This window comes from Emys orbicularis, chromosome 2 (assembly GCF_028017835.1).
Source record: "Emys orbicularis isolate rEmyOrb1 chromosome 2, rEmyOrb1.hap1, whole genome shotgun sequence".
Lineage (NCBI taxonomy): Eukaryota > Metazoa > Chordata > Testudines > Emydidae > Emys > Emys orbicularis.
The window spans coordinates 254,584,597-254,606,117 of NC_088684.1; the positions used below are offsets into that span (position 1 = coordinate 254,584,597).

Genomic DNA, 21,521 nt, shown 5'->3' on the forward strand with positions numbered 1-21,521 from the left:
ACATGACCTACCCACTTTTAAGTAAAAGGAGGAAGTGTGTATCACAATTAAGACAGGGGATGTGGAATTGGGACTTGAGATCTTGGTCATTTTTACTTAATCTTCTACCCCTCTGTAATATGAAGGTAGTTCTAGCCCCATGCCTTCCTCTACTTCTGTGAGCAGAGGACAGCAGAACCCAGCAGGTGAGAGTACAAATGAAGAATGACAGGTCTGTAGTAGGCCCTGCTCTTCCATGCCCCCACATCAGCCTCTCTCCTATGCCTCAATTCAGATTTTCACCAATTCATAAGTGGGGCCCTACCAATTTCAGGGCCATGAAAAACATGTCAGACCGTGAAATCGGATCTCCCCCTTGCTGCTGGGAGCAGCCCAGCCAGGGGGCTCCGAGCTGCAAGCCCCCGCTGGGCTGGGGAGGAACAGGACTTTTCCTTGCCTTGCATGGCAGCTCAAGGGGAAGGAGGGGGTGGGGGGAGAGAAAGTCAAACCTACTTCTGGATACCTTTTGGGTTGGGAGCCCCACAGTTACAATACCTTGAAATTTCAGGCATAAACAGCTGAAAACGTGAAATTGGCCAATTTTAAAACCATCTAGTTGTGAAATTGATCAAAATGGGCCGTGAATTTGGTAGGGCACTATTCATAAGATAACCAAATACAAAGTGATGTTTGAGTGCAGGCCAGATTCTCTGCTCAACCGCAGCCCCTAAGCACTAGAGAATGCCTACATCCCTGTTGGAAGTTTCCCCTGGTGCAAAGAATGCCCAGCTCCTACAGCAGCACAACAGGCAGTCCCTGGGGGATTTTTACCAGCTGGCAGAGTTTAAAGCAGCACCCAGGTTGCTCTCCACTCTACTAGGGCGGTAGCTAGTATAGAACCAAAGCATAACAAGCTCCCTGTCTCTCCTACACTAAGGGACCAGAGAAAATTTATGCAGTGGGGGGAAAATAGAAGCCTAGAACAAACAAATGATCCACATGCTTATGGTTATATTTCATATATGTTGAGAAGCATTAAAAAAAGATATTAGATCCATTTAGCACTTGATGTTCTGTGAGTACTTTTATTTGGCCAATCTCTACTTCCAAAACAGATGGTCAAAGTGACTAAAAATAGGAAACTATTTGGGCAGTTTGTTGATGGCCACATAAGTGTAGTGATTATCCTAGCACTTGTCTTTAAAGATAAAAGGGTTTCAGAAAAAAAACGAAAGCTCTTCTACAATGTACCATGTTCTTCATGACAATGCACTATTTTACATGCTCAGTCTATTATCAAGCAAAATCCCATTTTCAAGCACTCTCCTTTAAGGCTTTGGTGTGTGTAGGTAAGAAATAAAGAATACCTATAAGCTTAAGAACAAAAAAAAAAAAATCCCACTTGTATAAAAGACTATGTATTTGTTTTAGAAAATTCACTGTACATCTGCATATTATTCATTTCACATTCTTAGACAGTTTTCTTAAACTGCCCCTTTCTTACAATGTGTGTCAGATAAGATTCCAGATTTGCTTTCAAAACAAGAAGGTACAATTGATAGTGGCATAGAGTCAGAACTATGAAGTCGAGTTCAATCTCATGAGGACTGTATTCTTGACAAAAGACAAATTTAGAATCCACTCAGATGTTCCTAAAGATTGATCCAATATCCAAGAACGGATTCCCTCCTTTAATTATGTTATACTTCTGAAGTCTGTAAAATACGAAGTTTCTCTTTCTGATATTCTTCATTCTCCTTCTCTGCTTCTTCAGCTAGTGATTTTCTTATACAGGTTTTTAGTTCCTCTATTCCTTCTCCAGTATGTGCAGATACAGGGATAATATCCTTAAAGTCTATGATGCTCTGTGGAATCAGCTCTTTCTCCACTAAATGTAAAGAGTCTGAAACAGAGCATATTTATAGTTATTACACAGTATTTCTTTATACCATAAAGCATCCATAAAACTTTACCAAATTGGGACTTCATCTATCTTCTAAAATTCAACTAATAAACAGAATACCCTTTTATAGCATCTGACGAAGTGGGTATTCACCCACGAAAGCTTATGCTCCAATACATCTGTTAGTCTTAAAGGTGCCACAGGACTCTGTTGCTTTTTACAGATCCAGACTAACACGGCTACCCCTCTGATACTTGACACCCTTTTATATTGTGACTGGAATAATTCAAAACAAATTTTGAAAAGTTCCAAATTTAAAGAGAGACAGTTTTAGAACAGAAATACTTGCAATAGCAGTTTTATTTTTGCATTATAGTGCACTTTCACTCCTAGGATGAGATTATAGCCTGCACCTCTCAGAGGCAACCACAGAACTCTCAGCCCAGAGGTGGTAGGTGTATGAACCCCTTCTTGAATTCTGATCTGCTCCAGGATGCCAGAGCAACCCCTCTAACTCAGACAGGTACAGGTACGTGCATGGTCTAAGATACAGCAGCCTACCTAAGGTTGCCCAAAATCTCTGCAGCACTGCGGCTCTGCTCCTGACAATGACCCCCATGCCACAGGGCTTGGAAAGAGGTCCTCAGAAGACAACCTTATTGTCTTCCGCTGTGCCTGTGCTGGAAGAATTCTCCCCTACCCGAAACCAGGGTTTTAAGGCATTTTCCAGGCTGTTCCTCCAGCCTTATACCCTGCCTAAAGGGACTAGGCACAGATGAAGATCTTAGCTTCAGTCTTGCTGTCCTGGGATTTTTGCCTACTCTAACAACAAAACCAGCGGACACTATTATTCACTACCAGGATACGGCTCCTAAATGTAGGAACAGACTAGTTTTAAACTTCACTTTTCAGTAATTGATTAACTAGATGACCTAATAAGCTTCATTCAATTTCCAACATCTCCTTGCCAACCCAGAATTATCACAACTGTGTATTTACTAGTACTTTTGCCCAATTCTATGTATGCCCCAACTAACAGGGCTAAAACTCTTATAGTAGGGTTTATAGTACTGAGAGAGCAGCTGACTGGACAAAGTTATGATTGCATCCTGAACAGATTTAGGGTGAAATCCTGGCCTCACTGAAGTCAATGGGAGTTTCGCCATTGACGTCAGTGGACCCAGGATGTTGCCCTGAAGAGATTTGTAAGAATACATTTCTTTCCTTATGTGATACTGAGCCAGAAAAGGTTAAGCAACCAGGAGGCTAAATGAGCCAAATTCCACCTTTAAAGGCATTTTAGAAAAGTGTGTGTGTGTGTGTGTGTGTGTGTGTGTATATATACACACACACACACACACACACACACACACACACACATATATATGGTAATTAGAGCCATTCCTTACAAATAGCTAACAAAGCCAGGTTAGATAGACTAGAGCTTTGAAACGTAAACTTAGATCATTAGGGAATTAGAAGATACTGATTGTATGCATCTGTTTTTACCTATATCTTATTAGATGTTAAACAATGTAACCAGATTAGCTTGCAGATAAATTTCTCTTCCTCTCTATTACTAGGTTCTACTGATTCAGAGATCAAAATGGAATATTAACATTTAGATGAAACTTGGGTGTAAATAATATTATCTATACTTCTCTTTGAAGTTTGTAATAAACTACTAGTGAACCTTTGGGTAGTTAATGGCCGTGTTTATACATAGGAAATAGGAATTGACTTCCAAGCAACCATGTATATTACCTATTCTTCACCCAAGGAATGCCCACTGTGTTATCTGTGTCAAGAGGCTACAGTAGCCTGCCAGAGATCTATAAAAGAACTCTAGGGCCTGATCCTGTCATCTCAGATCTGCTTAAGTTTGGTCAGGAAAGCTTGAGGTGCAAGACGGAGGTCTCCTGCGCCAGTCTTGATTACCCTGCTATTTCTCATGGAAGAATTTATACAGACTCAGTCCATGGACTATCTATTGGATTATAACCCATGGAACTGATTCCGAAAGAACTTTCTGCAACTCAGCAGCTTACCATCTCTACTATGAAACTGACCTAAGACCTTTACTCATATCTGTCTAATGATCTTTTCTTTTTTGAATAAATCTTAGTTTAGTTAATAAGAATTGGCAGTAAGCATGTATTTGGGTAAGATCTGAAATAGTCATTGACTTAGTGGGTAATGTGTCTGATCTCTTGGGATTGGTAGAATTTTAGATACGGTGAAAAAGATTTTAAGTAATCCTCACCATATTTGACTAGACTGTCTGGGTGGGAGACCCAGGGCTGGACTGCTTTAAGGGAGCTGTGTTTTGGGCTTTTATGTACCCAGTAAGGAACTGTAGAAGTTGTTTTGTTGCCAGCTTGGTGAATCAAATAATTAGAATAACCACCAGTTTTGGGGATTGTCTGCCCCATTCTTTGCTCAATCTCAGTGTGGCCCCTTTAGCGACCATGGTCACACCTTGCAACTGCTGACCCTTTATAAATGAAGTTTTCATACAGAATGTTTAGTGAATACCCATCTTTTTGTAATACTTGAGATTTCCTGGCTAAAGTCAGGCAGGAACCTAGAGTTTAAAAATAGATAGAGCAAGCAGCCAAAGAGAGGGACACGGGGGGCCTCAAACTTTCCAAATCATTTTTACCTAAAATTTAAGACTCTCTCTGCTTAGTCTATTGTTCAACATATTTATTATCAGCTAACAGATACTTCCACAAATATTCACAAAGGTAAATTACAATCTACTTATTATAAATAAGAAGCTACTGTGCATTAGGTTAGTTTACCTTGAGGATTCTGTAGTTGTTTCAGAAGTTCATTCAAGCTATCTTGTGCATTAGGCAAATCCATTTTATTAACGGCAAGAAGTGCGGGCTTTGTCCGAAGCTCTTCTTTGTACAATTCTAGCTCCTTAAAACAAAGTTAATTTGCCTTTGTAAAAATTATTATTTTTTTTTTTTTTACTTCAAAACAGATTTTTCTGGTTTTATGTTTCCTCTTTCATTTGTTTAACTGTCTGAAGAATCACTACAGCACTGAAATCTACTGATGTGTTCAATGTTGATGTATTCACACAGTCTGAGAATGTCAACTCATTTAAATGCATTTACTGTAGGTACACAGCCTGCACCATTGCGATTCATTCTCTTGTAAGGTGGAATGACAGATTTGTTCTTTTTATTCACATCTGTATTAACATATACAGAAGCATCTACTAATTTTTTGAAGTTACTGGTCAGAAATCTCTCAGGGCTTATCTTCACAGCTTGAGTTGGTACACTTGAGTTACTGCACTCAAGCTAGCCTAGCTAGCTTCAAAACTGGGCTTGTCTACATGGTACAGCAGTGTGAATTCTAATGCACACCAATATGTTGCAAGCTTACTAACCCACATAGACCCTGCCTGTGCGCACGAGCAGGATCGACACAGGCCAGTAAGTGTGCAACACGTTGGTACATATTAGAATTCACACCACTCTAGTGTGCACTATTGCACCATATAGACAAGCCCACTGGAGTTACAGAGTGATAGGATAAGTTGCTGTAATTGAGCTGTTGCATTCCCACTGCATTATTAGCTCGAGCATCACTCAAGCTTCAACCTACCCCCAATAAGCCAGCTAGCTTGAGCTTAACGCACCACTTAATTTGAGCTAGATTTGTGTGTGAAAAGGAGTGGAGTTAGGGATAACACCTGAGTTATAACTTAAGCTAACTGTGCTGTGAAGACAATCTCTGAGACAAAGCTTAGGGCAACAACATTTTTAGGATGTGGAATTGTATAATTTATTATTCTTAAGTTTTATATGCCATATGAGAGATCTTGTCATTACATCAAAGGTATCATCCCTAACTGTGAATCATACAGCATAGGACTGTACATTGGCATAAGCAGGAAAAAAAATATATTATTGGAAGTCACAGAACAGTAGAGGGGGAAAGTGATTGAAAAAAATAGATTTTGAAGATGGAGCTGAGTTTAGTCAGTGGGGATAATTGAAGAATGCAGGATAGGCCATGAGACTCTGCATATGGCCCCCAAAAGGCAATGGGGCTTTGCAAAGTTGAAGACTGATATCTCATCAAGCTCCTAAGACTCAGGCCTAGTCTACTCTTAGAAATTAGATCGACTAGGTCGTTCAAGGCTGTGAAATAAGTTTCACACCCTTAGCACCATAGTTAGGTTGACCTAACCCCTGGTGTAGATGCAGTTTGGTCAACAGAAGAATTCTTTGGTTGACCTAGCTACTACCTCTTACAAAGGTGGACTAACTGCATCAATGGAAAAACCCCTTCCTGTTGATGTAGAAAGCATCTACACTTATGGCACTACATCAGCAGAGCTGTAGTGCCATAGCTGTGCTGCTGTAGCATACACATACCTTCAGTTACCTCATGGTTTGGACAGAGCAAAAGCCAGAGATTTAGCAGATGATCTGTTTTCCATTTCCTAAAAGGCAGCTAAATCTGGGGATTGAAGAGCTCTGGCTCTTCACTCAGCTTGGCCTTCAGGAGCATTTCCTTACAGATATAGCAGAAGTTAGTGAGGACACAGCTATGTCTAAAGTTTTGTCATCTGTCTTAAGTACATCTAGAAAGTTCCGAGCCTTTTAAGATTGCTAGCAAAAAGGATTAACCAACCACACTGGATCCTCAGTAGCTTTATCTACTAATCTAGCAGTCAGCTTACACACGTTTTAGCTATTCTTTCTTCACATAGACAGTATTAGAGTCAACATTTGAAAGGATAGGAAGTTACCTGTGTTAGAAGCAGTACAGTTTCAAAAGCTGTTCTGAATCGAGTTTTTGAAGATAGCCGAAACCCAGAAATATCAACCTAAAATGAATTATAAAGTTACACAAAAAGCATTGGGGGGTGGGGGGGGGGGGGGGAGAAGAGGACCATCACCCATTTTTCAAGATATCCAGGCCCAAGAATGGCTTTTTGGTCTGTTTTAAGAGGATCTTGTTGCACAATGGCTACCTAATGCCTGAGCTGTGCTAGGAACCTTTTCATGCTGTTGAGTAACAGGCAATCTTTATAAAAGCCTCTGATCTATTTAGGTATCTCTATGGCCTTCATCAGCATAATACCCATCATTTTGTTAGATTTCTAGTCTAAATACTATATTAAAATTATATTTGTTTACAACAGCATCTAGAGTAAAATAATACATGACAATTATGAAGGAAATATTTTCCCAAAGCCAGCTGCAATAAAAATCTCAGGAATTTAGGTTTTCAGGATAGTAAACTCTAAGCTAAGCAGAATAAAAAACTAAAGTTAACAGGTTATTTAAATTATAATATTTACTTACTACAAAGAGAAGCTGTTTGGTTCTTTCTACATGCTTGAGGAATTTGTGGCCCATTCCTTTGTTTGCATGTGCACCTTCAATCAATCCTGGAAGATCGGCTACTGAGACCTAGGAAGATAAATGAAGATGTCAGAAAAAAAATAAAAATGGTAAAGTACTTTTAAAAATCAACATCTCAAATGACTTTACACATAAGAACAAACAGAAAAGTATTCTGGGGATGCTTATTTTATGAGGATCTTATTTTATAGCTACTTATTTCTGAGAGTTGTCATTTGAGTGGTAAGAACCAGCTCATTGGCAATATTTACAAGCAACTGCAAAACATTTAAAGCCTATCATCAGAGTTTTGCTTTAGCAGACAAATAACGGGCTATAAGTTTCTGCTGTTCTCCTGAAGCAGCATTACTGGTGCTCAGCCATCTACAGTAGAACCCTGTTTATCTGACCCTCCATTATCCAGCGGTCCATGGTAGCTGGACAATCCAAAAGGAGGTGATCTCTCCTGTGGCCACTAGATGGGGCTGCAGCACTGCACTTTCCCATTCTCCAGTTTTTCCCTGAGTTTTGATTATCTGATCTGGCCCAGTCCCAATTAGATCAGATAAATGGGGTTCTGCTGTATATATTTACTAGTTCTCAGCAATCTAGAAAAATAAAAGTGCTAAGGGCTTCAAACCTATCCAACACCTACAACTAGAGGCTGATATGAAGTACGAAAACCTGACAAGAGCCCAGGGCCAGCACTTGGCAGGAATCCCTGCACCATTGCCTTTTCCCAGCAACTGATGACTAGGTTTTCTATCAAGATGTTGCCCCAATATCTTGCTGGTGAACGCCACCCTCACTCACCTTTATACTGGCCTCTGGCTAGTAGGTGTTTGCTAAATATGTCAAACCCTGCTTTGGGATTCTCCGTCTAAAAAGACATGGAAATACATTAAAAGGCTATAGAGTTTCAACTACCTATACTAAACAATCCCTGGAAGTTGAATGTACAGGGAAAAAAATCTATTTTCTAGTATGATGGAGTTTGGTAGTGCTAGCATATCACTATCACACTCTACTTTTACATTTCCTCCCTATCAAATAAAACAAATTACTTATACAAGCAAATAAGAAACTGTTGCTGGTATCTGATAATTGACAGACTAGAAAAAAAGTCATCCTTGGGGATATGTAATTATCCACTTGGTAGAGGATGTGCCATTGAAAATAAGTTACTGATACCTGGCAGATCAGTTCCTTTTTGGGATTAAAAACAGATCCTGTTATTTGCAGCAAAGGCCTATCTTGTTTTGATTTCTTCTCAAAATTATTAAAAGTTGCCAATTTAATCTCCAAATTCAGGGACACATTTTGCCTTTAGATGTGTGCACAATTCCTACTGGGGCTTGTTCATGTCCATGAAAGGGTAGACTTTTGCTCTTATCTATTCACAATACTGGGAGACTTACAGGGATGTACAAATATTCTACAAGATTTTCAGTTACCAGGATAGTTAATCCAAATTTGTGCAGGTAAAATGAAGGTCTGTACGCCTGGAAAATCTGGGCCTGACAGATTTATTTACTTGATAATGTCCATTTTATAAACTATTTTAACCAATACGCTAGGGAATAAAAATCAACTGTAGTTAGTTACCTGTTTAAAATTGCCAATTCCCAGTATTTAGCTGTTTATAAACTAACAATTTCCATGAATAAACAAGTAGTAGTAGGACCAATCAGAAATAAGATTACCCTTTAAAAACAAATAGCAACCAAAATATAGCCGGACAAAGTTTAATTTTTGCTTCATGGTTGCTTCAGTTTTGTTTCCTGTAACCCAATAGTTGGAGCTGAAAAAATCAAAATTCTCTGCTTTTCCTGTATTTCTCTAACAATAAAAAAAAACAAAAACAACAAAATATGCAAGAGATGAAAGGGACAGTTTATATAATAAACATGTTTTTGTAGGTAACACTAGGGTACTTACTCTACTATTAAAAAAAAAAAACCTAAGAAATTTACATATACCCCTTTGGTGGCATTTAGGGCTTGATCGTGCAAGGTGCTCAGCCCTGTTGTGAAGTCAGTGGGAGTTGGGGGGTGCACAGGATACCAACATACTATACCACCAGTTAATTCTATTTGTATATAAGCTACGTTGAAAGTAGGCAACAAGAAAATAGACGTGCTAGATATTTGCTCATATTAAATTAACCAAGAATTTTTTGAGCAGGCATGAAGTGATCAATTACTAAAATATGTATTTTAATTTTTCCAGTCCTTTAACAGTGACCTGTTGATATCAGCTGCCAGGGAAACAGTAGATACAGGAAGTACAATATTTAAATTCTCAGTCATTTCATGGCAGTTTAAATAAAAAGATTAGAGGACTGCTGAGTCCTCTAAGATAGTTGCTTCATTCCTGTTTCTGAAAGGAAAAAAAAGCACTTTTCCTCTTTTAACATCTTAGAACTTTGCTCTTGTGGTTAAGTCATCAGAAATCTTTGATGAGCATCTTTAATCTTGGAATGACAAGCACAGTACTGCATGTGTCTCATATTTTTACACATCAAAGATACAAGCTTGAAAAAGCAAAATGTGTGAATGTCCTACATGAACATGGTGTCTGATCCTGCATTAGAACCCAGAGGCAGGGCATCTTGTGCAATCCCAATTACTTCAACAGGACCTTCACACCAAACTTGAGTTGACAAGTTTGAGATCAGAATGCAAAATTAAGGCCCAGAGAAGGAGATTGTGGAGAGATGGGAAAAATGAAGTAGGCACACATAGTAAAAATTTTTTGCCTGCTCTTTGGAGTACACGTGACATGAAATCAATGTAATGTAATAGTTTCTTGTAATATACAATAAACTAAAATACAAGGGTGTTTTGTTACTCAGATGATGAACAACTGGCTCTGAAGTTCTTAGTCCACTGGTTTGTAAAGAGTATTTTTCCTAAGATGCTGATTAAATCATTATAAAAATCTACACATTAAAAAGTCTCCCTTGCATTTTTAAGCTGTGGCTCTTCATATTTCCAGAACAATTATTCATAAGAATACACCCTGAGTAATCTGAAATTCAGAGGGTTTTTTTTAAATCTAGGTGAATTCTGTCACAATTTGTGTCACATCACACATGTTTACACGCACCCATTACCAGACAAAAATGTTACTGAAATGCTTAACTTGGCAATAAAAACAAATGAAACCCACGTTTCTACTGTTTCCTAAGGAATGCCATTTAAACTCAGAACGATTTTCATTCAAAATGGGTGTCCAATTTTTTGCCTCCCCTAATCACAGAAATGAGCCTATTATATGCCAAATTACTGCATAGTCAACTCAAGTTTGGAGATAAAAGCTGGCAACTCTCAAGCCAGAATTTTTTTAGTTCTAGAAGGCATTGACCATTTGGGATTTCCTTTGATGACAAAAAGGTTGCAGTTTTGTTTCATGCTAAATACTGGGTACTTCTGTATTTTATCATCATCACTATATTCAATAACTTTAGAGAAAGTCATTTGTTAGATATGAAAAAAGGTGGAGAAGAAAGCTAACCACATTTAGATGATGAACTATTAGTCGGTTACTACAGAATCCTGGTTCCCTCTGTTAAGGGAAACAGAAGTGGGAACCGTCTTTACTTTCTCCATTTTTGTGCCATTAACTATTGGCGTAGAAAATATTGCAGTAACATCCTTAAGCAAAGAAAATATAGATATTTGAAAGTGTGATTCAGGATTAAGCTCCATTGCAGAAGATGAAAGGTTGTAATGACATGAATCTAACTAGCCATTATACCCAAATGTATAACAAATTAAATTGCTTTTCAATACCAACCTGCTTGTAATCTGGATACATGATCTTTCCCAGTTCAGGTTTTAATGTTGTGACTGGATGGGCAGGACGAGAAAGAAAAGAAAGTCACTTTTACTATACAGTGCTTAACATTATAAAACCTTCATGCCTCTCCTTATCTATTGGACCTAATTACTCTCATGCCTTCCTTTGGAACATTTCCATTATAATATATTTATATGAATGACATTATGAAGTTACATCAGAAAGTACTATGGTATAATGTAACAGATATGAATCCTAGTAAATATCAACCAAACCTCTTTTGAAAATTAAGACCACTGTTGAAAATTAGGCCAACACCACTAACTTTTCCCTCATTGCTTTTATCTCCCCTAACCATGTTGATCATACAGCAGCTACTGCTTCAGTTTTTGCTTTTTGTCCCCCCAGGACACTGAGCTCACAAAACTAACAACTAAAAACAAATCTCTATAGTTGTGGCCTCTTCACTACTTCTATCATGCTTTAGACTTAGTGCCACAGAACTTACTTCTGTTTTCACATGAATCTTTTGTAACAGGAACAGAGCGCCACAATAATGGTGCTCCAGGGAAGCCACCTGTCTTTCTTGCTGTCTCTTATGAGGTGTGAAAGAACTGAGATAAAGGCGAAGAGAGTAATGATATTTGGTAGATAACAACATCTGTAGCCCAGCAACTGTTGGCAGCTCCTACCCTCCAGTTCTTTTCTAAAAGTTGTTCAGTCAAGCCATAGGAAAGGCCTATGTTCTCAAATAATGTTACAGCAATGAAAAATAATACAGTTTGTACTTACAAGGATAATCTGCAATCTGAGGTTTGGCATGAGAAATCTTGCTTAGCAAAGAGGATTTTCCTGCATTTGGAAATCTAGAAGGAAAGTTGAGATTTACACAATAAAAAACTATTTATGTCACACTTGCATATGAGTTACTACTGAGTTAAAAGAACAACACTGGCAATATATAATTCTATTATTTTTCTGTTTCTGACAATCTAAAGTGGGCATCTCCCCCCTTCCCCCCAAATTAATACTATTTAGACTGTTAAACCCTTTGGGGCAGGAACTGTCTGTTAGGGTATGTCTACACTATGAAATTAGGTCGATTTTATAGAAGTCCATTTTTCGAAGTCGACTGTATACAGTCGACAAGGCCACAATGCTTATTGTAGCCACACTAAAAAAATCAAACTGTTTGAATGACAGCCTTCTGTTGCTTGGGCCATCCTCTGCAATGGAGTGGCTGGCTGCCTGGAGCCTCTCCTCCCTCCTCCCCGTTCTTGGGCATCTGGGTGAGGAGGTGAGGCGGTTATACAGTAGATGCAGTAGGGGTCTGTGTCTTGTTGGCTTTTCAGCAGCTCCAACAGATGCTTCATCATGTCCGCGAGTGCATTTTTTCCCGCCTTCTAATCTGCGATAACCTCAGGGACGGAGATGATAGGGGGAGCGTAGAAACATTCTACGCTCTACAATTCTGGGGGGACTGCATGGTCACCTGTGCTGCTGAGTTCGCCATGCTGAACAAACAGGAAATGAAATTCAAAAGTTCCCGGGGCTTTTCCGGTGTACCTGGCTAGTGCATCGGAGTTCAAAGTGCTGTCCAGAGTGGTTACAATGGAGCACTCTGGGATAACTCCAGGAGGCCAATACCGTCAATTTGCATCTGCACTACTCCAAATTCGACCCAGCAAAGTCAATTTTAGCACTACTCCCCTCGCTGGGGAAGAGTACAGAAATTGATTTTAAGAGCCCTTTAGGTCGACGGAACGGGGTTGGTTGTGTGGACGCATTCATTTTTAAATCGACCTAACGCATCTAAATTCAACCTAACCCCGTAGGGTAGACCAGGCCTTAGTATGTACTTGCACCGCGCCTAGTGCAATGGGGCCCTGATCTTAGACCTCAGAGATATAGTGCTGCAAGTGACCTCTGGATGTGATCTAGTCTATTCCCCTTCGCTGAGGCAGCGTTAAGTATACCTAGACCATCCCTGACGGGTGTTTGTCCAACCTGTTCTTAAAAACCTCCAGTCATGGGGATTCCCTAGGCAACCTGTTCCAGTGCTTAACTATCCTTAGAAAGCTTATCCTGAAATCAAATCTAAATCTCCCTTGGTGAAAATTAAGTCAATGATTTCTTGTCCTATCCTTGGTGGACTTGGAGAAGATTTTATCACCACCCTCCTTATAACACCCTTTTACATATTCCAAGACTGTTGCCAGGCCTCCTTCAGCCTTCTCTTCTCTAGACTAAACAGGCCCAGTTCTTTAAACCTTTCCTCATGTATTCTAAACCTCTTGGCATTTTTGTTCCTCTCCTCTGGATTCTCTCCAATTTGTCCACATCTTTCTTAAGGTGTGGTGTCCAAAACAGGACACTATTCCAGCTGATGCCTTGCCAGTGCAGAGTATACAAGAACAGTTACCCTCCATGTCTTATGTACAACACTCTTGCTAATATATCCCATTGCCTTTTTTTGCAACAGCATCACATTGTTGACTCATTCAATTTGAGAGTCACTAAAACACTGCCTAGCTAGTTATTCTCAGTTTTGAATCTGTACATTTAGTTTTTCCTTCCTAAGCATAGTACTTTGTACTTAGAAGTACTTGTGGCACCTTAGAGACTAACACATTTATGTGAGCATAAGCTTTCGTGGGCTACAGCCCACTTCTTCCATTCTATGCATCCGAAGAAGTGGGCTGTAGCCCACGAAAGCTTATGCTCAAATAAATTTGTTAGTCTCTAAGGTGCCACAAGTACTCCTTTTTGCGGATACAGACTATCACGGCTGCTACTCTGAAACCTACTTTGTACTTGTCTCTTTCAAGTTGTTTCATCTTGTTGATTTCAGACCAGTTCTCCAGTGTATCAAGGTCATTTTGAATTCTAATCCTGTCCTCTAATGTCTTGCAACCCACCCCCCGCATTGTCATCTGCAAATTTTGTAAGTGTAGTCTTGGCTAGGACCTTCAGGTTTCTGTAATTCAGACAATAAATGTTTTATACAAACTTTTTTCGCCATTTTGAAAACCATTACAACGGTTTAGAAGAATGCAGACAAATTAAAAAAGACTTTCTGAAGGTTTCAGGGATGAACTCATTTACAGTGAAACTTAGTTTACTGGACAATGTCATTATATTACTTTAACCAAGCGGTTATCCTTCCCTGTCAACTCAACCGTGCTCCTGAGGTCTGAGCATGAAATAGCTGAAAATGTGACGAATTTCATGTGTAACAGCTTTAAGTGACATTCTACTCGCCAAAGGGGCTTAGTTAAAAAGGCATTATGAGGTTCTGTGTCTGATTTTTATACCCGACTGCTCATTTGAAAAGTAAAAAGATATTTTTTCTAATTGATAGCCTTACAAACTCAGCCTGGTAGCTGAAATTTAAGTGGTGTTCTTTCTGGTATATGTATCATTCTAATAATAGAAGATTCTACAAGTCAAATGCCACCTTCATTTGCACTTCTGCTACTACTGCCTTTTGCAGGGTTGCACAGATATAACTAAGTACATGATTGAAGATAATACAGTTCTACAGGTGGTCATGAAATTGGAACTAAGTTAACAATTCTGTTAATTTTACACACTTCCAGTGTGATCTTGGGCAAGTCACAGATTCTGTGCACCTTACTTCCCCCCTGAAAAAGACAGATAATATTACTTCCCTATGTCCCAGGGGTATTGTGAGGATACATCCATTAAAGGCTGTGAAGTGCTTTTAGATCTACTGATGAAAGGCACTGTATAAGGGATAGGTATTATTATTGATGAGTGAACCAGAACAAACAAACAAACAACCAACCACCCTAGTTCATGCTCCGAGATCTCAGTTGATTATGCAAAGCGCTGACTATAGCAATGCCTCCCATGTTCCCCAAACCTTTTTCACATAAGAAAGCAGCAACAACTGAACACGGACAGCAAACTGGTCTTCCGAGTTAGGCAGTGCCATTTTTCCCTTACATACTTTACAGAACAGACCCACACTTAAAAGAGTTAGAAATAACCCTTTTCAAAATAACCATTTTGAACTTCTAGTGCCTTTAATCCCATTTGTCCCATTTTACCCATGATTAAATGGAGTTACAAAACACAGGTAGGTGCCTTACTCAAAATCAAACCTCAAGCATGGCCACAGGAACAGAACACAGTTCCCAGTCACTCAATAGAAGGAGGAGTTCATAAGGGACCTTGGCTTAAGTCAAATTTGCAGACCATCACACTGCACTATATTTCACTACAATACTAAATCTATGATAAACAAGTTCCTAAATAGATATTAAAAGTCACCTGATCAAAAATGTGTGAAGGTTAGGAATCTATGGGGGGTAATATGGAACTGCGATTAAAAATAGGACTATGTTCTTGCAGTCTGCTAGCCCAAGAGAGAGGCATTTTTCTTTATCACCCAGTAATGCATTATTGGTTGAGGAATTCACCATGCTGTGAATTTAAGCATAAATTAATTAAATCAAACTGTTAAACAGCAAGACGGACACCAACTAATTAAAAAAACTGATATTTTAAAGGCTTCATTCCTTACAATGGAAGAAACAATGACTTTTATAATAGGAAAGTTAATGGAAGTAATTTAATGCTCTCTGATGATGGAAGAAGTCATAGACAATTCAGAATGTTACTCCTTCCATTTCTTCAAGGAAGTATTTTATTTCTATCAAGGCTCGACGTATTCTCTTTGAAGCTCAATTGCAACCTTTCTTGTACCTCGCAGTCTGTACCCAGACCTGATGATCCTCTCTCAAGACAATAAGATTTCTTGGTCTGATCTAATAGCAAAGCACTTTATTGTGTATATGCTGAAGTAAAAGCAACATACTCAAAGAAAAGATCAAAGTACAGGCACTAACAGGATATCAGAGTTTGACTCACAATTTTGGCTAGGAAACAATCTTCATTAATAATGATTCTTTCTATGCTTTTAATGAAAACCTGTCAGCTCAAATATGAACCAAAATTTAGGATTTTAACCCCTCCTCCCCCAGCTTTTACAAAACCTAAGACCAAGAGATCTGGCATAAGAATTTTAAACAATGGTCCTAGTTTAAACAAATGCATTCCACTACAGTACATTGTAGCACTGTGTTAATACATGACAGCCTAAAACTGAAATTGACCTCAGATCAGAAACTCAAGTGAAACTAACTAGTGCGTTTTCATTTGTATACAGACACCTGCAAATCCATTTAATAGAATTCACATTAAAAAAAAAAAGAGAGACATCTCTTCAGATCTTAATAAAAAGCCTACCATGAATCATGAGTTGTTCCCTAAGTTTTTGTGCTTGAATGCCACACATCCGAAATAAATACATTTATAAGTTACTGTGCCATATGATATTTTGCAGTATAAAGCAGGGATCTGAAACTCAAATCACCATGAGCGCCACATGAGTACATTGGCCTGAGGGCCACATCACTGACACCTTTACGTGTAAGGATACAAAAGCCCCCCTGCCCCTGCCCCACTCCACCCCATTCATGAGGCCCTGCCCCTGCCCTGCCTCTTCCCACCCCTTCCCCACCCCCATTCCAATACCTTCCCCAAAGTCCCCACCCCAACTCCGCCCCCCTCCCTGCCCCTATTCCAACCCCTTCCCCAAATCCCTGCCCCTTCTCCGCCTCCTCCCCCCTCCCTCCTGGAAAGCCTAAGCGCCACCAAACAGCTGTTTGGCGGCGGGAAGTGCCTGGAGGTTGGCAGAGGAGAGGGGACGCGGTGAGCTGAGGGGGCGGCGGGGCTTGGCTGCAGCAGGAAATAACTCCGCGGGCCACATGTTGCCCGCGTGTTTGAGACCCCTGGTATACAGAGATATGGCCTCTGAATACTAAGTGGCATAGATGCAGACTACTAACATATATTCTTCTTCCTGTTATTCACAACACATAATTTGTCAGGGAACTTTTATGTCCCAAATATTAAAACAAAGACCAGCTTCTTATATCTTTACAAAAGTAAGGAGAACAATATTTTTAAAAGTTTGTGGCATTAGTAACTATAGGTATTCATGCGGCAGTCCCAACCATCTAATATTTACATTTTTCACATATAAAACTCTGCAAAGAATTATACACATAAGGAATCTTACTGAGCTCAGTATGACTCCTTGAATGTGTAAAATTACTCACATGCATAGTGTTTGTAGGACTGGAGCCAAGCGACCCTGTTTTGAAACATCACATAACCCTGGAAGATGGCTAGCAAAATATTAACCTTACTTTCAAGTTTTCAAACATCCAATGTAAACATATCTGCACATTTCCATCTAGAAGTACTTTGCTCATTATGCACCCATAAAAACTTTAACAGTAACTCACTGTGCACAAGGTATAGGAAAAAAAACCTGAGTTCTTAACAAACAGTGTTTGCGTGGTTTTAGTGCATTAGATGCTTTTCTTCAGATTTCCTAAAGAAACCAATTAAAATTTGTTTTCTTTTTAATCAATGGCAGTGAAAAATACCAGATTAAATGCAAATGAAACTGAAGGGCCATAGTTCAAGGTTTTCCATACTCCCCTAACAATATGCAAGGATGCTTTTCTAAGAGAGCAGATTCCATATCTAGTTTTAATAGCAACGCCAAAAAATAAATATTAAGGAGATCCACTTGTGCCAGTATTCGGTTGGTAATGGCAATTTTTGCAATACAGCTACCAGTCCACTAGGGGAGATTCCCAATTCATTTCACATATACTACTGAACAGCCGTGTAATGTCATCAACCACCACACCTGGATTCAGACCAATGGCCCTGCATTCATCCAACCATGAGTAATTCATTCTGATAATTCATTTTAACAGCAAAAATCAAGTAGCAGTTTGAGGCTCAGTCATGAGTTTTTTTAAAAAAGGGGCAGAATTCAATTCACATGTATTCCCCTTCCCACCTCATTTGAAGTGCATTACTTTAAATTATACTCCTAAATGTTCAATTCACAGATAGCAGATTCCAGTACTCACCCAACTAAGCCAACATCTGCTATAAGTTTCAAATCAAGATGAACTGTTTGTATCTGGCCTTTCAAAGGCAAGAAATTTGTAACCAAACAGCCACCAATACCTCCACGAGCTACCAGTATTCTCTCTCCTGCTTTATTAAGTTCTCCTGAAAAATAAAATCACTAGTTAGAAAATATAGCTGTTGTGCAACAGTTAAGAGTCTCAATTACCAGGTAAACCTGCTGTCAATGAAAGAAGAGGAGAATTTCCACTAGTTTCTATATAAACCCCTTGGACTGATGGGCATGATGCATGTCTCTTTGCCAAGAGTCAGATATTTCAACTCCTAACACCAAATAACTACATTAGGTAGAGTTTCTCTTTGGAGTTATCCCTAGAAAATGAATACACAGTATGGTCAAAATGGTAGTTGATACTAACAAGCACACGATTCCAAATATAAAGCAACACTAATCGCATGTAAGCTCAATATACTATATCTCCCAAAGTATTACTTTTAAGTGGTCAACATCACCACATTGTATCATGTAGTTGGATGTGGGTTAAACCAAGAAAAGCTGCACATATCAGTAGTTTTGAGATTTTTAGCCATGACTATAATCGCTTGTTAGTCAAAAAATACTTTAAACTTGAGAATTCTGTCACATTACCTACATCATACTTAAATCCTGCTTAACACTTAACCAAAAATAAATAAATAAAAACTCTGAAAACTACAAAAAGAAGAGTGCTCTCTAACTTCAAGGTTATAGTTTAAGAAACGGCCATTTCAGGAGCCTTGCACTGATAATCTGTGAAATTCTTTTCACTGTTCTAGATACAGTAGTTACTTTCAATAGTTTAAAAAAAATAATTATTTTAGGTAATCCCTGAGATGTTGAAACTCAGCCAGTTTTATAGTTCAAATAACTGAGTTACAAAGTGGACAAGTAACCTTTCCAAGGTCATGCAGTAATTCAATGGCTCACTGTTAAACCAACCTGGCTTCCAGCCTTTAAATCTTGTTGCGAGAACATGTTCCTGGCACTATTATTTGGTGATACAAAATTAATTATAACTATGCTTTTGGAAGGAGCCTCCAACATCAGAAGTCTCCCACATGTGATTCTGTCTCCCTACATTTGTCTCAATAAACAAATAAATCCTTCTATTTTGTCTTAAAGATAAACCATCTCACAAGAGCCTTTGGTCTGAAGAGTGACACATCAAGTTTGCTGGGTGCACTAACTGCCTTATTTTCTGCTATCTCAAAATAAAGGAAAAATAAAGGTTCTTACCAATCTGTTTCCCATCACAGGAAGTAACTGAAATTCCCAGAGGCACATCAACTTCACAATCTGTTCCCTTTTCACCTTTCAGTGCAGGAACACTACAAAAAGTTAGACATTAAAAAGTCTTAAGGGGTATTTTTCTTTCAGGTTACAAATGTTCAACAATATAAATCAGGACATAATACGTCCTTACCTACTGTTGGCTCCTGCTCCAGCTACAAAGCGTTTCTGGGGAAATCTGTCTTTAATTCTCTTTAAGGTAATTTTTTCTTTGGCTACAAGCCAGACATCACCGCCTCTCCCTCCTTCTCCACCCAAGCGAGGATGCCCCATTCCACCAGTTCCTCCTTTCACATAGATTCTCAGATCATCTATAAAGTTGCCATACTAACAACATAAGAAGTGTTAAATTGGTGTTTCATATTTATCCCACCTGCCTTTCACATAGTAAGCTCCCAAGCACCAGCCCTGGCAAGATGGCATGATCATACCAAGTGTCAGTGAAAAAATAATTCAGGAAACTAACGCCTGAGTTGCCTCCCCTGCTCCAGGGCAGGTTGTGAGAAGGAACTGGCGGCGGCTTGCCAAGGCCGCCTAGCAAGCCCTGCTCTCCTAGCCCCAGCGCCGGGAGGATTTGTAAATACAACGCTGAGCCCACCGAAGCCCGGCCGCAGGCTCTGGGTGCTCCCCAGCAAACCATGCCCTGGGCTGGACGACGGGAGCCGGCCGGGCGCTATTAAAGAGCGGGGAAAGGGGGAGCAAGGCGAGGGACCCCCAGCGAGCGAGCGTGGCCAGTCGGCCCAGACCCCTTCCCCCGCCAGAGGCTGCGCCTCTTCGCCATCCCCAGCCCCGCTCACACGGGGAGCTCCGCCCCCAGACTCCGGCCGGGGACTGTCCCCTCCCCGCAGCCGCCACGGGGCTCGCGGCGCGCTGACCTTCCGGAGCAGCGCGCGGCTCCCCCACACCATGTTAGCCCGGGCCTAGAAGCGGGGACGCGCGAGCGCAGCCGCTGACGTCGTGACGCAGAGAGGCGCGTGCGGCGGCTCAGCCCGCCCCGAGGGAGGGGCGGTGTGTACGTAGGGGCGGGCGGGGCAGCGTGAGGAGGACGGTGGGGAGAGAGGGACAGGCCCAGAGCGACGAGGGGGTGTTGCCGGAGTGAGGGGAGATGGGCAGGCGGAATAGTGCGCTGGGGGGGGGGAGGGGGAGTGGCGAAGGGTCAGCGTGAGGGAGTGTACGGGGGGGCAGGGAGGGACGGTGTGAAGGGGATCTGTGGGGCAGGAACAGTGAGGTACAAGGGGAATAAGTGTTTATCCTTCGGGATGTTGTGGGTTCGCCCCTGGCTGCTCACTGACAGTGGGCGAGAGTGTTAAAAGGAAGGTGGAATGTGTAATTGTCTCAGATCACAAAATCCCTCCTCCCAAGCAGCAGAGAGATGCTACTTTAAACATAAATCCCCCCAAAGAACAATCAAGTATCGGGGTAGCCGTGTTAGTCTGTATCCACAAAAACAACAAGGGGTCCGGTGGCACCTTAAAAGACTAACAGATTTATTTGGGCGTAAGCTTTCGTGGGTAAAAAACCCACTTCTTCAGATGCATGGACTCCATGCATCTGAAGAAGTGGGTTTTTTACCCACAAAAGCTTATGCCCAAAGAACAATAGCTCCCATGAGTGAAACTGGGCCAGGCTGCTTCTAGCAGCGACAAGCACACTGTACAGGCCATATTTACACTAGTCTTTGGGAAATCTCCCACCAGTGCAGTTTCAGCAGTGGTAGCACTGGCATATAGATAGGACACAGATGTTTTGACCATCATCTTCTCAAGGCAGGGTTAGATAAGGTGGTAAAAAAGCTTGTGCCCACCAAGCCAATGTTGTGGTAAAAATGCCTCTAGGCTTTCACTCACACATACGGTACCGTTGCCAGAGCTGCAGCAGTGCTATTGTTCAGTGGGAGATTTCCCCCCTAAAGAAATATATAGAAAGCTTCTGCTTCATCACAAAGACAGTCTTCGGTGAATATATTAATAGGTCCTGACTTTGATGGTTGGAAGTACTGATTACTACTATATTTGTCCTAGATGTGAAAAGCCTAAAAGCCCATCAGAGGCAGTGCTAGCCTATTAGGGGCACGAAGCAGGAATATTTTGGGGGCCTCCTATACACAACACTGACAGCCAAAGCCCCGCTGCCCAGGGCTGACAGCCCCAGT

General features: G+C 40.4%; 1 protein-coding gene across 1 annotated transcript; it reads right to left on the bottom strand.

Annotated features, from left to right (window-relative positions):
* Window positions 1-1,378: 1,378 nt before the first annotated feature.
* GTPBP10 (GTP binding protein 10) lies at window positions 1,379-20,305 on the bottom strand. Its single transcript, XM_065399102.1, has 10 exons — window positions 20,245-20,305; window positions 19,503-19,696; window positions 19,316-19,407; window positions 18,039-18,183; window positions 11,851-11,924; window positions 11,056-11,108; window positions 7,219-7,326; window positions 6,660-6,737; window positions 4,687-4,810; window positions 1,379-1,882 (listed from the first exon to the last, which is right to left on the bottom strand). The coding sequence occupies exons 1-10, from the start codon at window positions 20,275-20,277 to the stop codon at window positions 1,680-1,682; spliced, it is 1,104 nt and encodes a 367-aa protein (XP_065255174.1). The 5' UTR covers window positions 20,278-20,305; the 3' UTR covers window positions 1,379-1,679.
* Between the last annotated feature and the right edge of the window lie 1,216 nt (window positions 20,306-21,521).

Coding starts and splice junctions, on each gene's coding strand:
- GTPBP10 (XM_065399102.1), bottom strand. CDS start 20,277: ATGGTGTGGGGGAGCCGCGCGCTGCTCCGGAAG. Junction 19,697..20,244: donor GCCGCGCGCTGCTCCGGAAG/GTCAGCGCGCCG, acceptor TTATGTTGTTAG/TATGGCAACTTTATAGATGA. Junction 11,109..11,850: donor TCAGATTGCAGATTATCCTT/GTAAGTACAAAC, acceptor CTGCCCATCCAG/TCACAACATTAAAACCTGAA.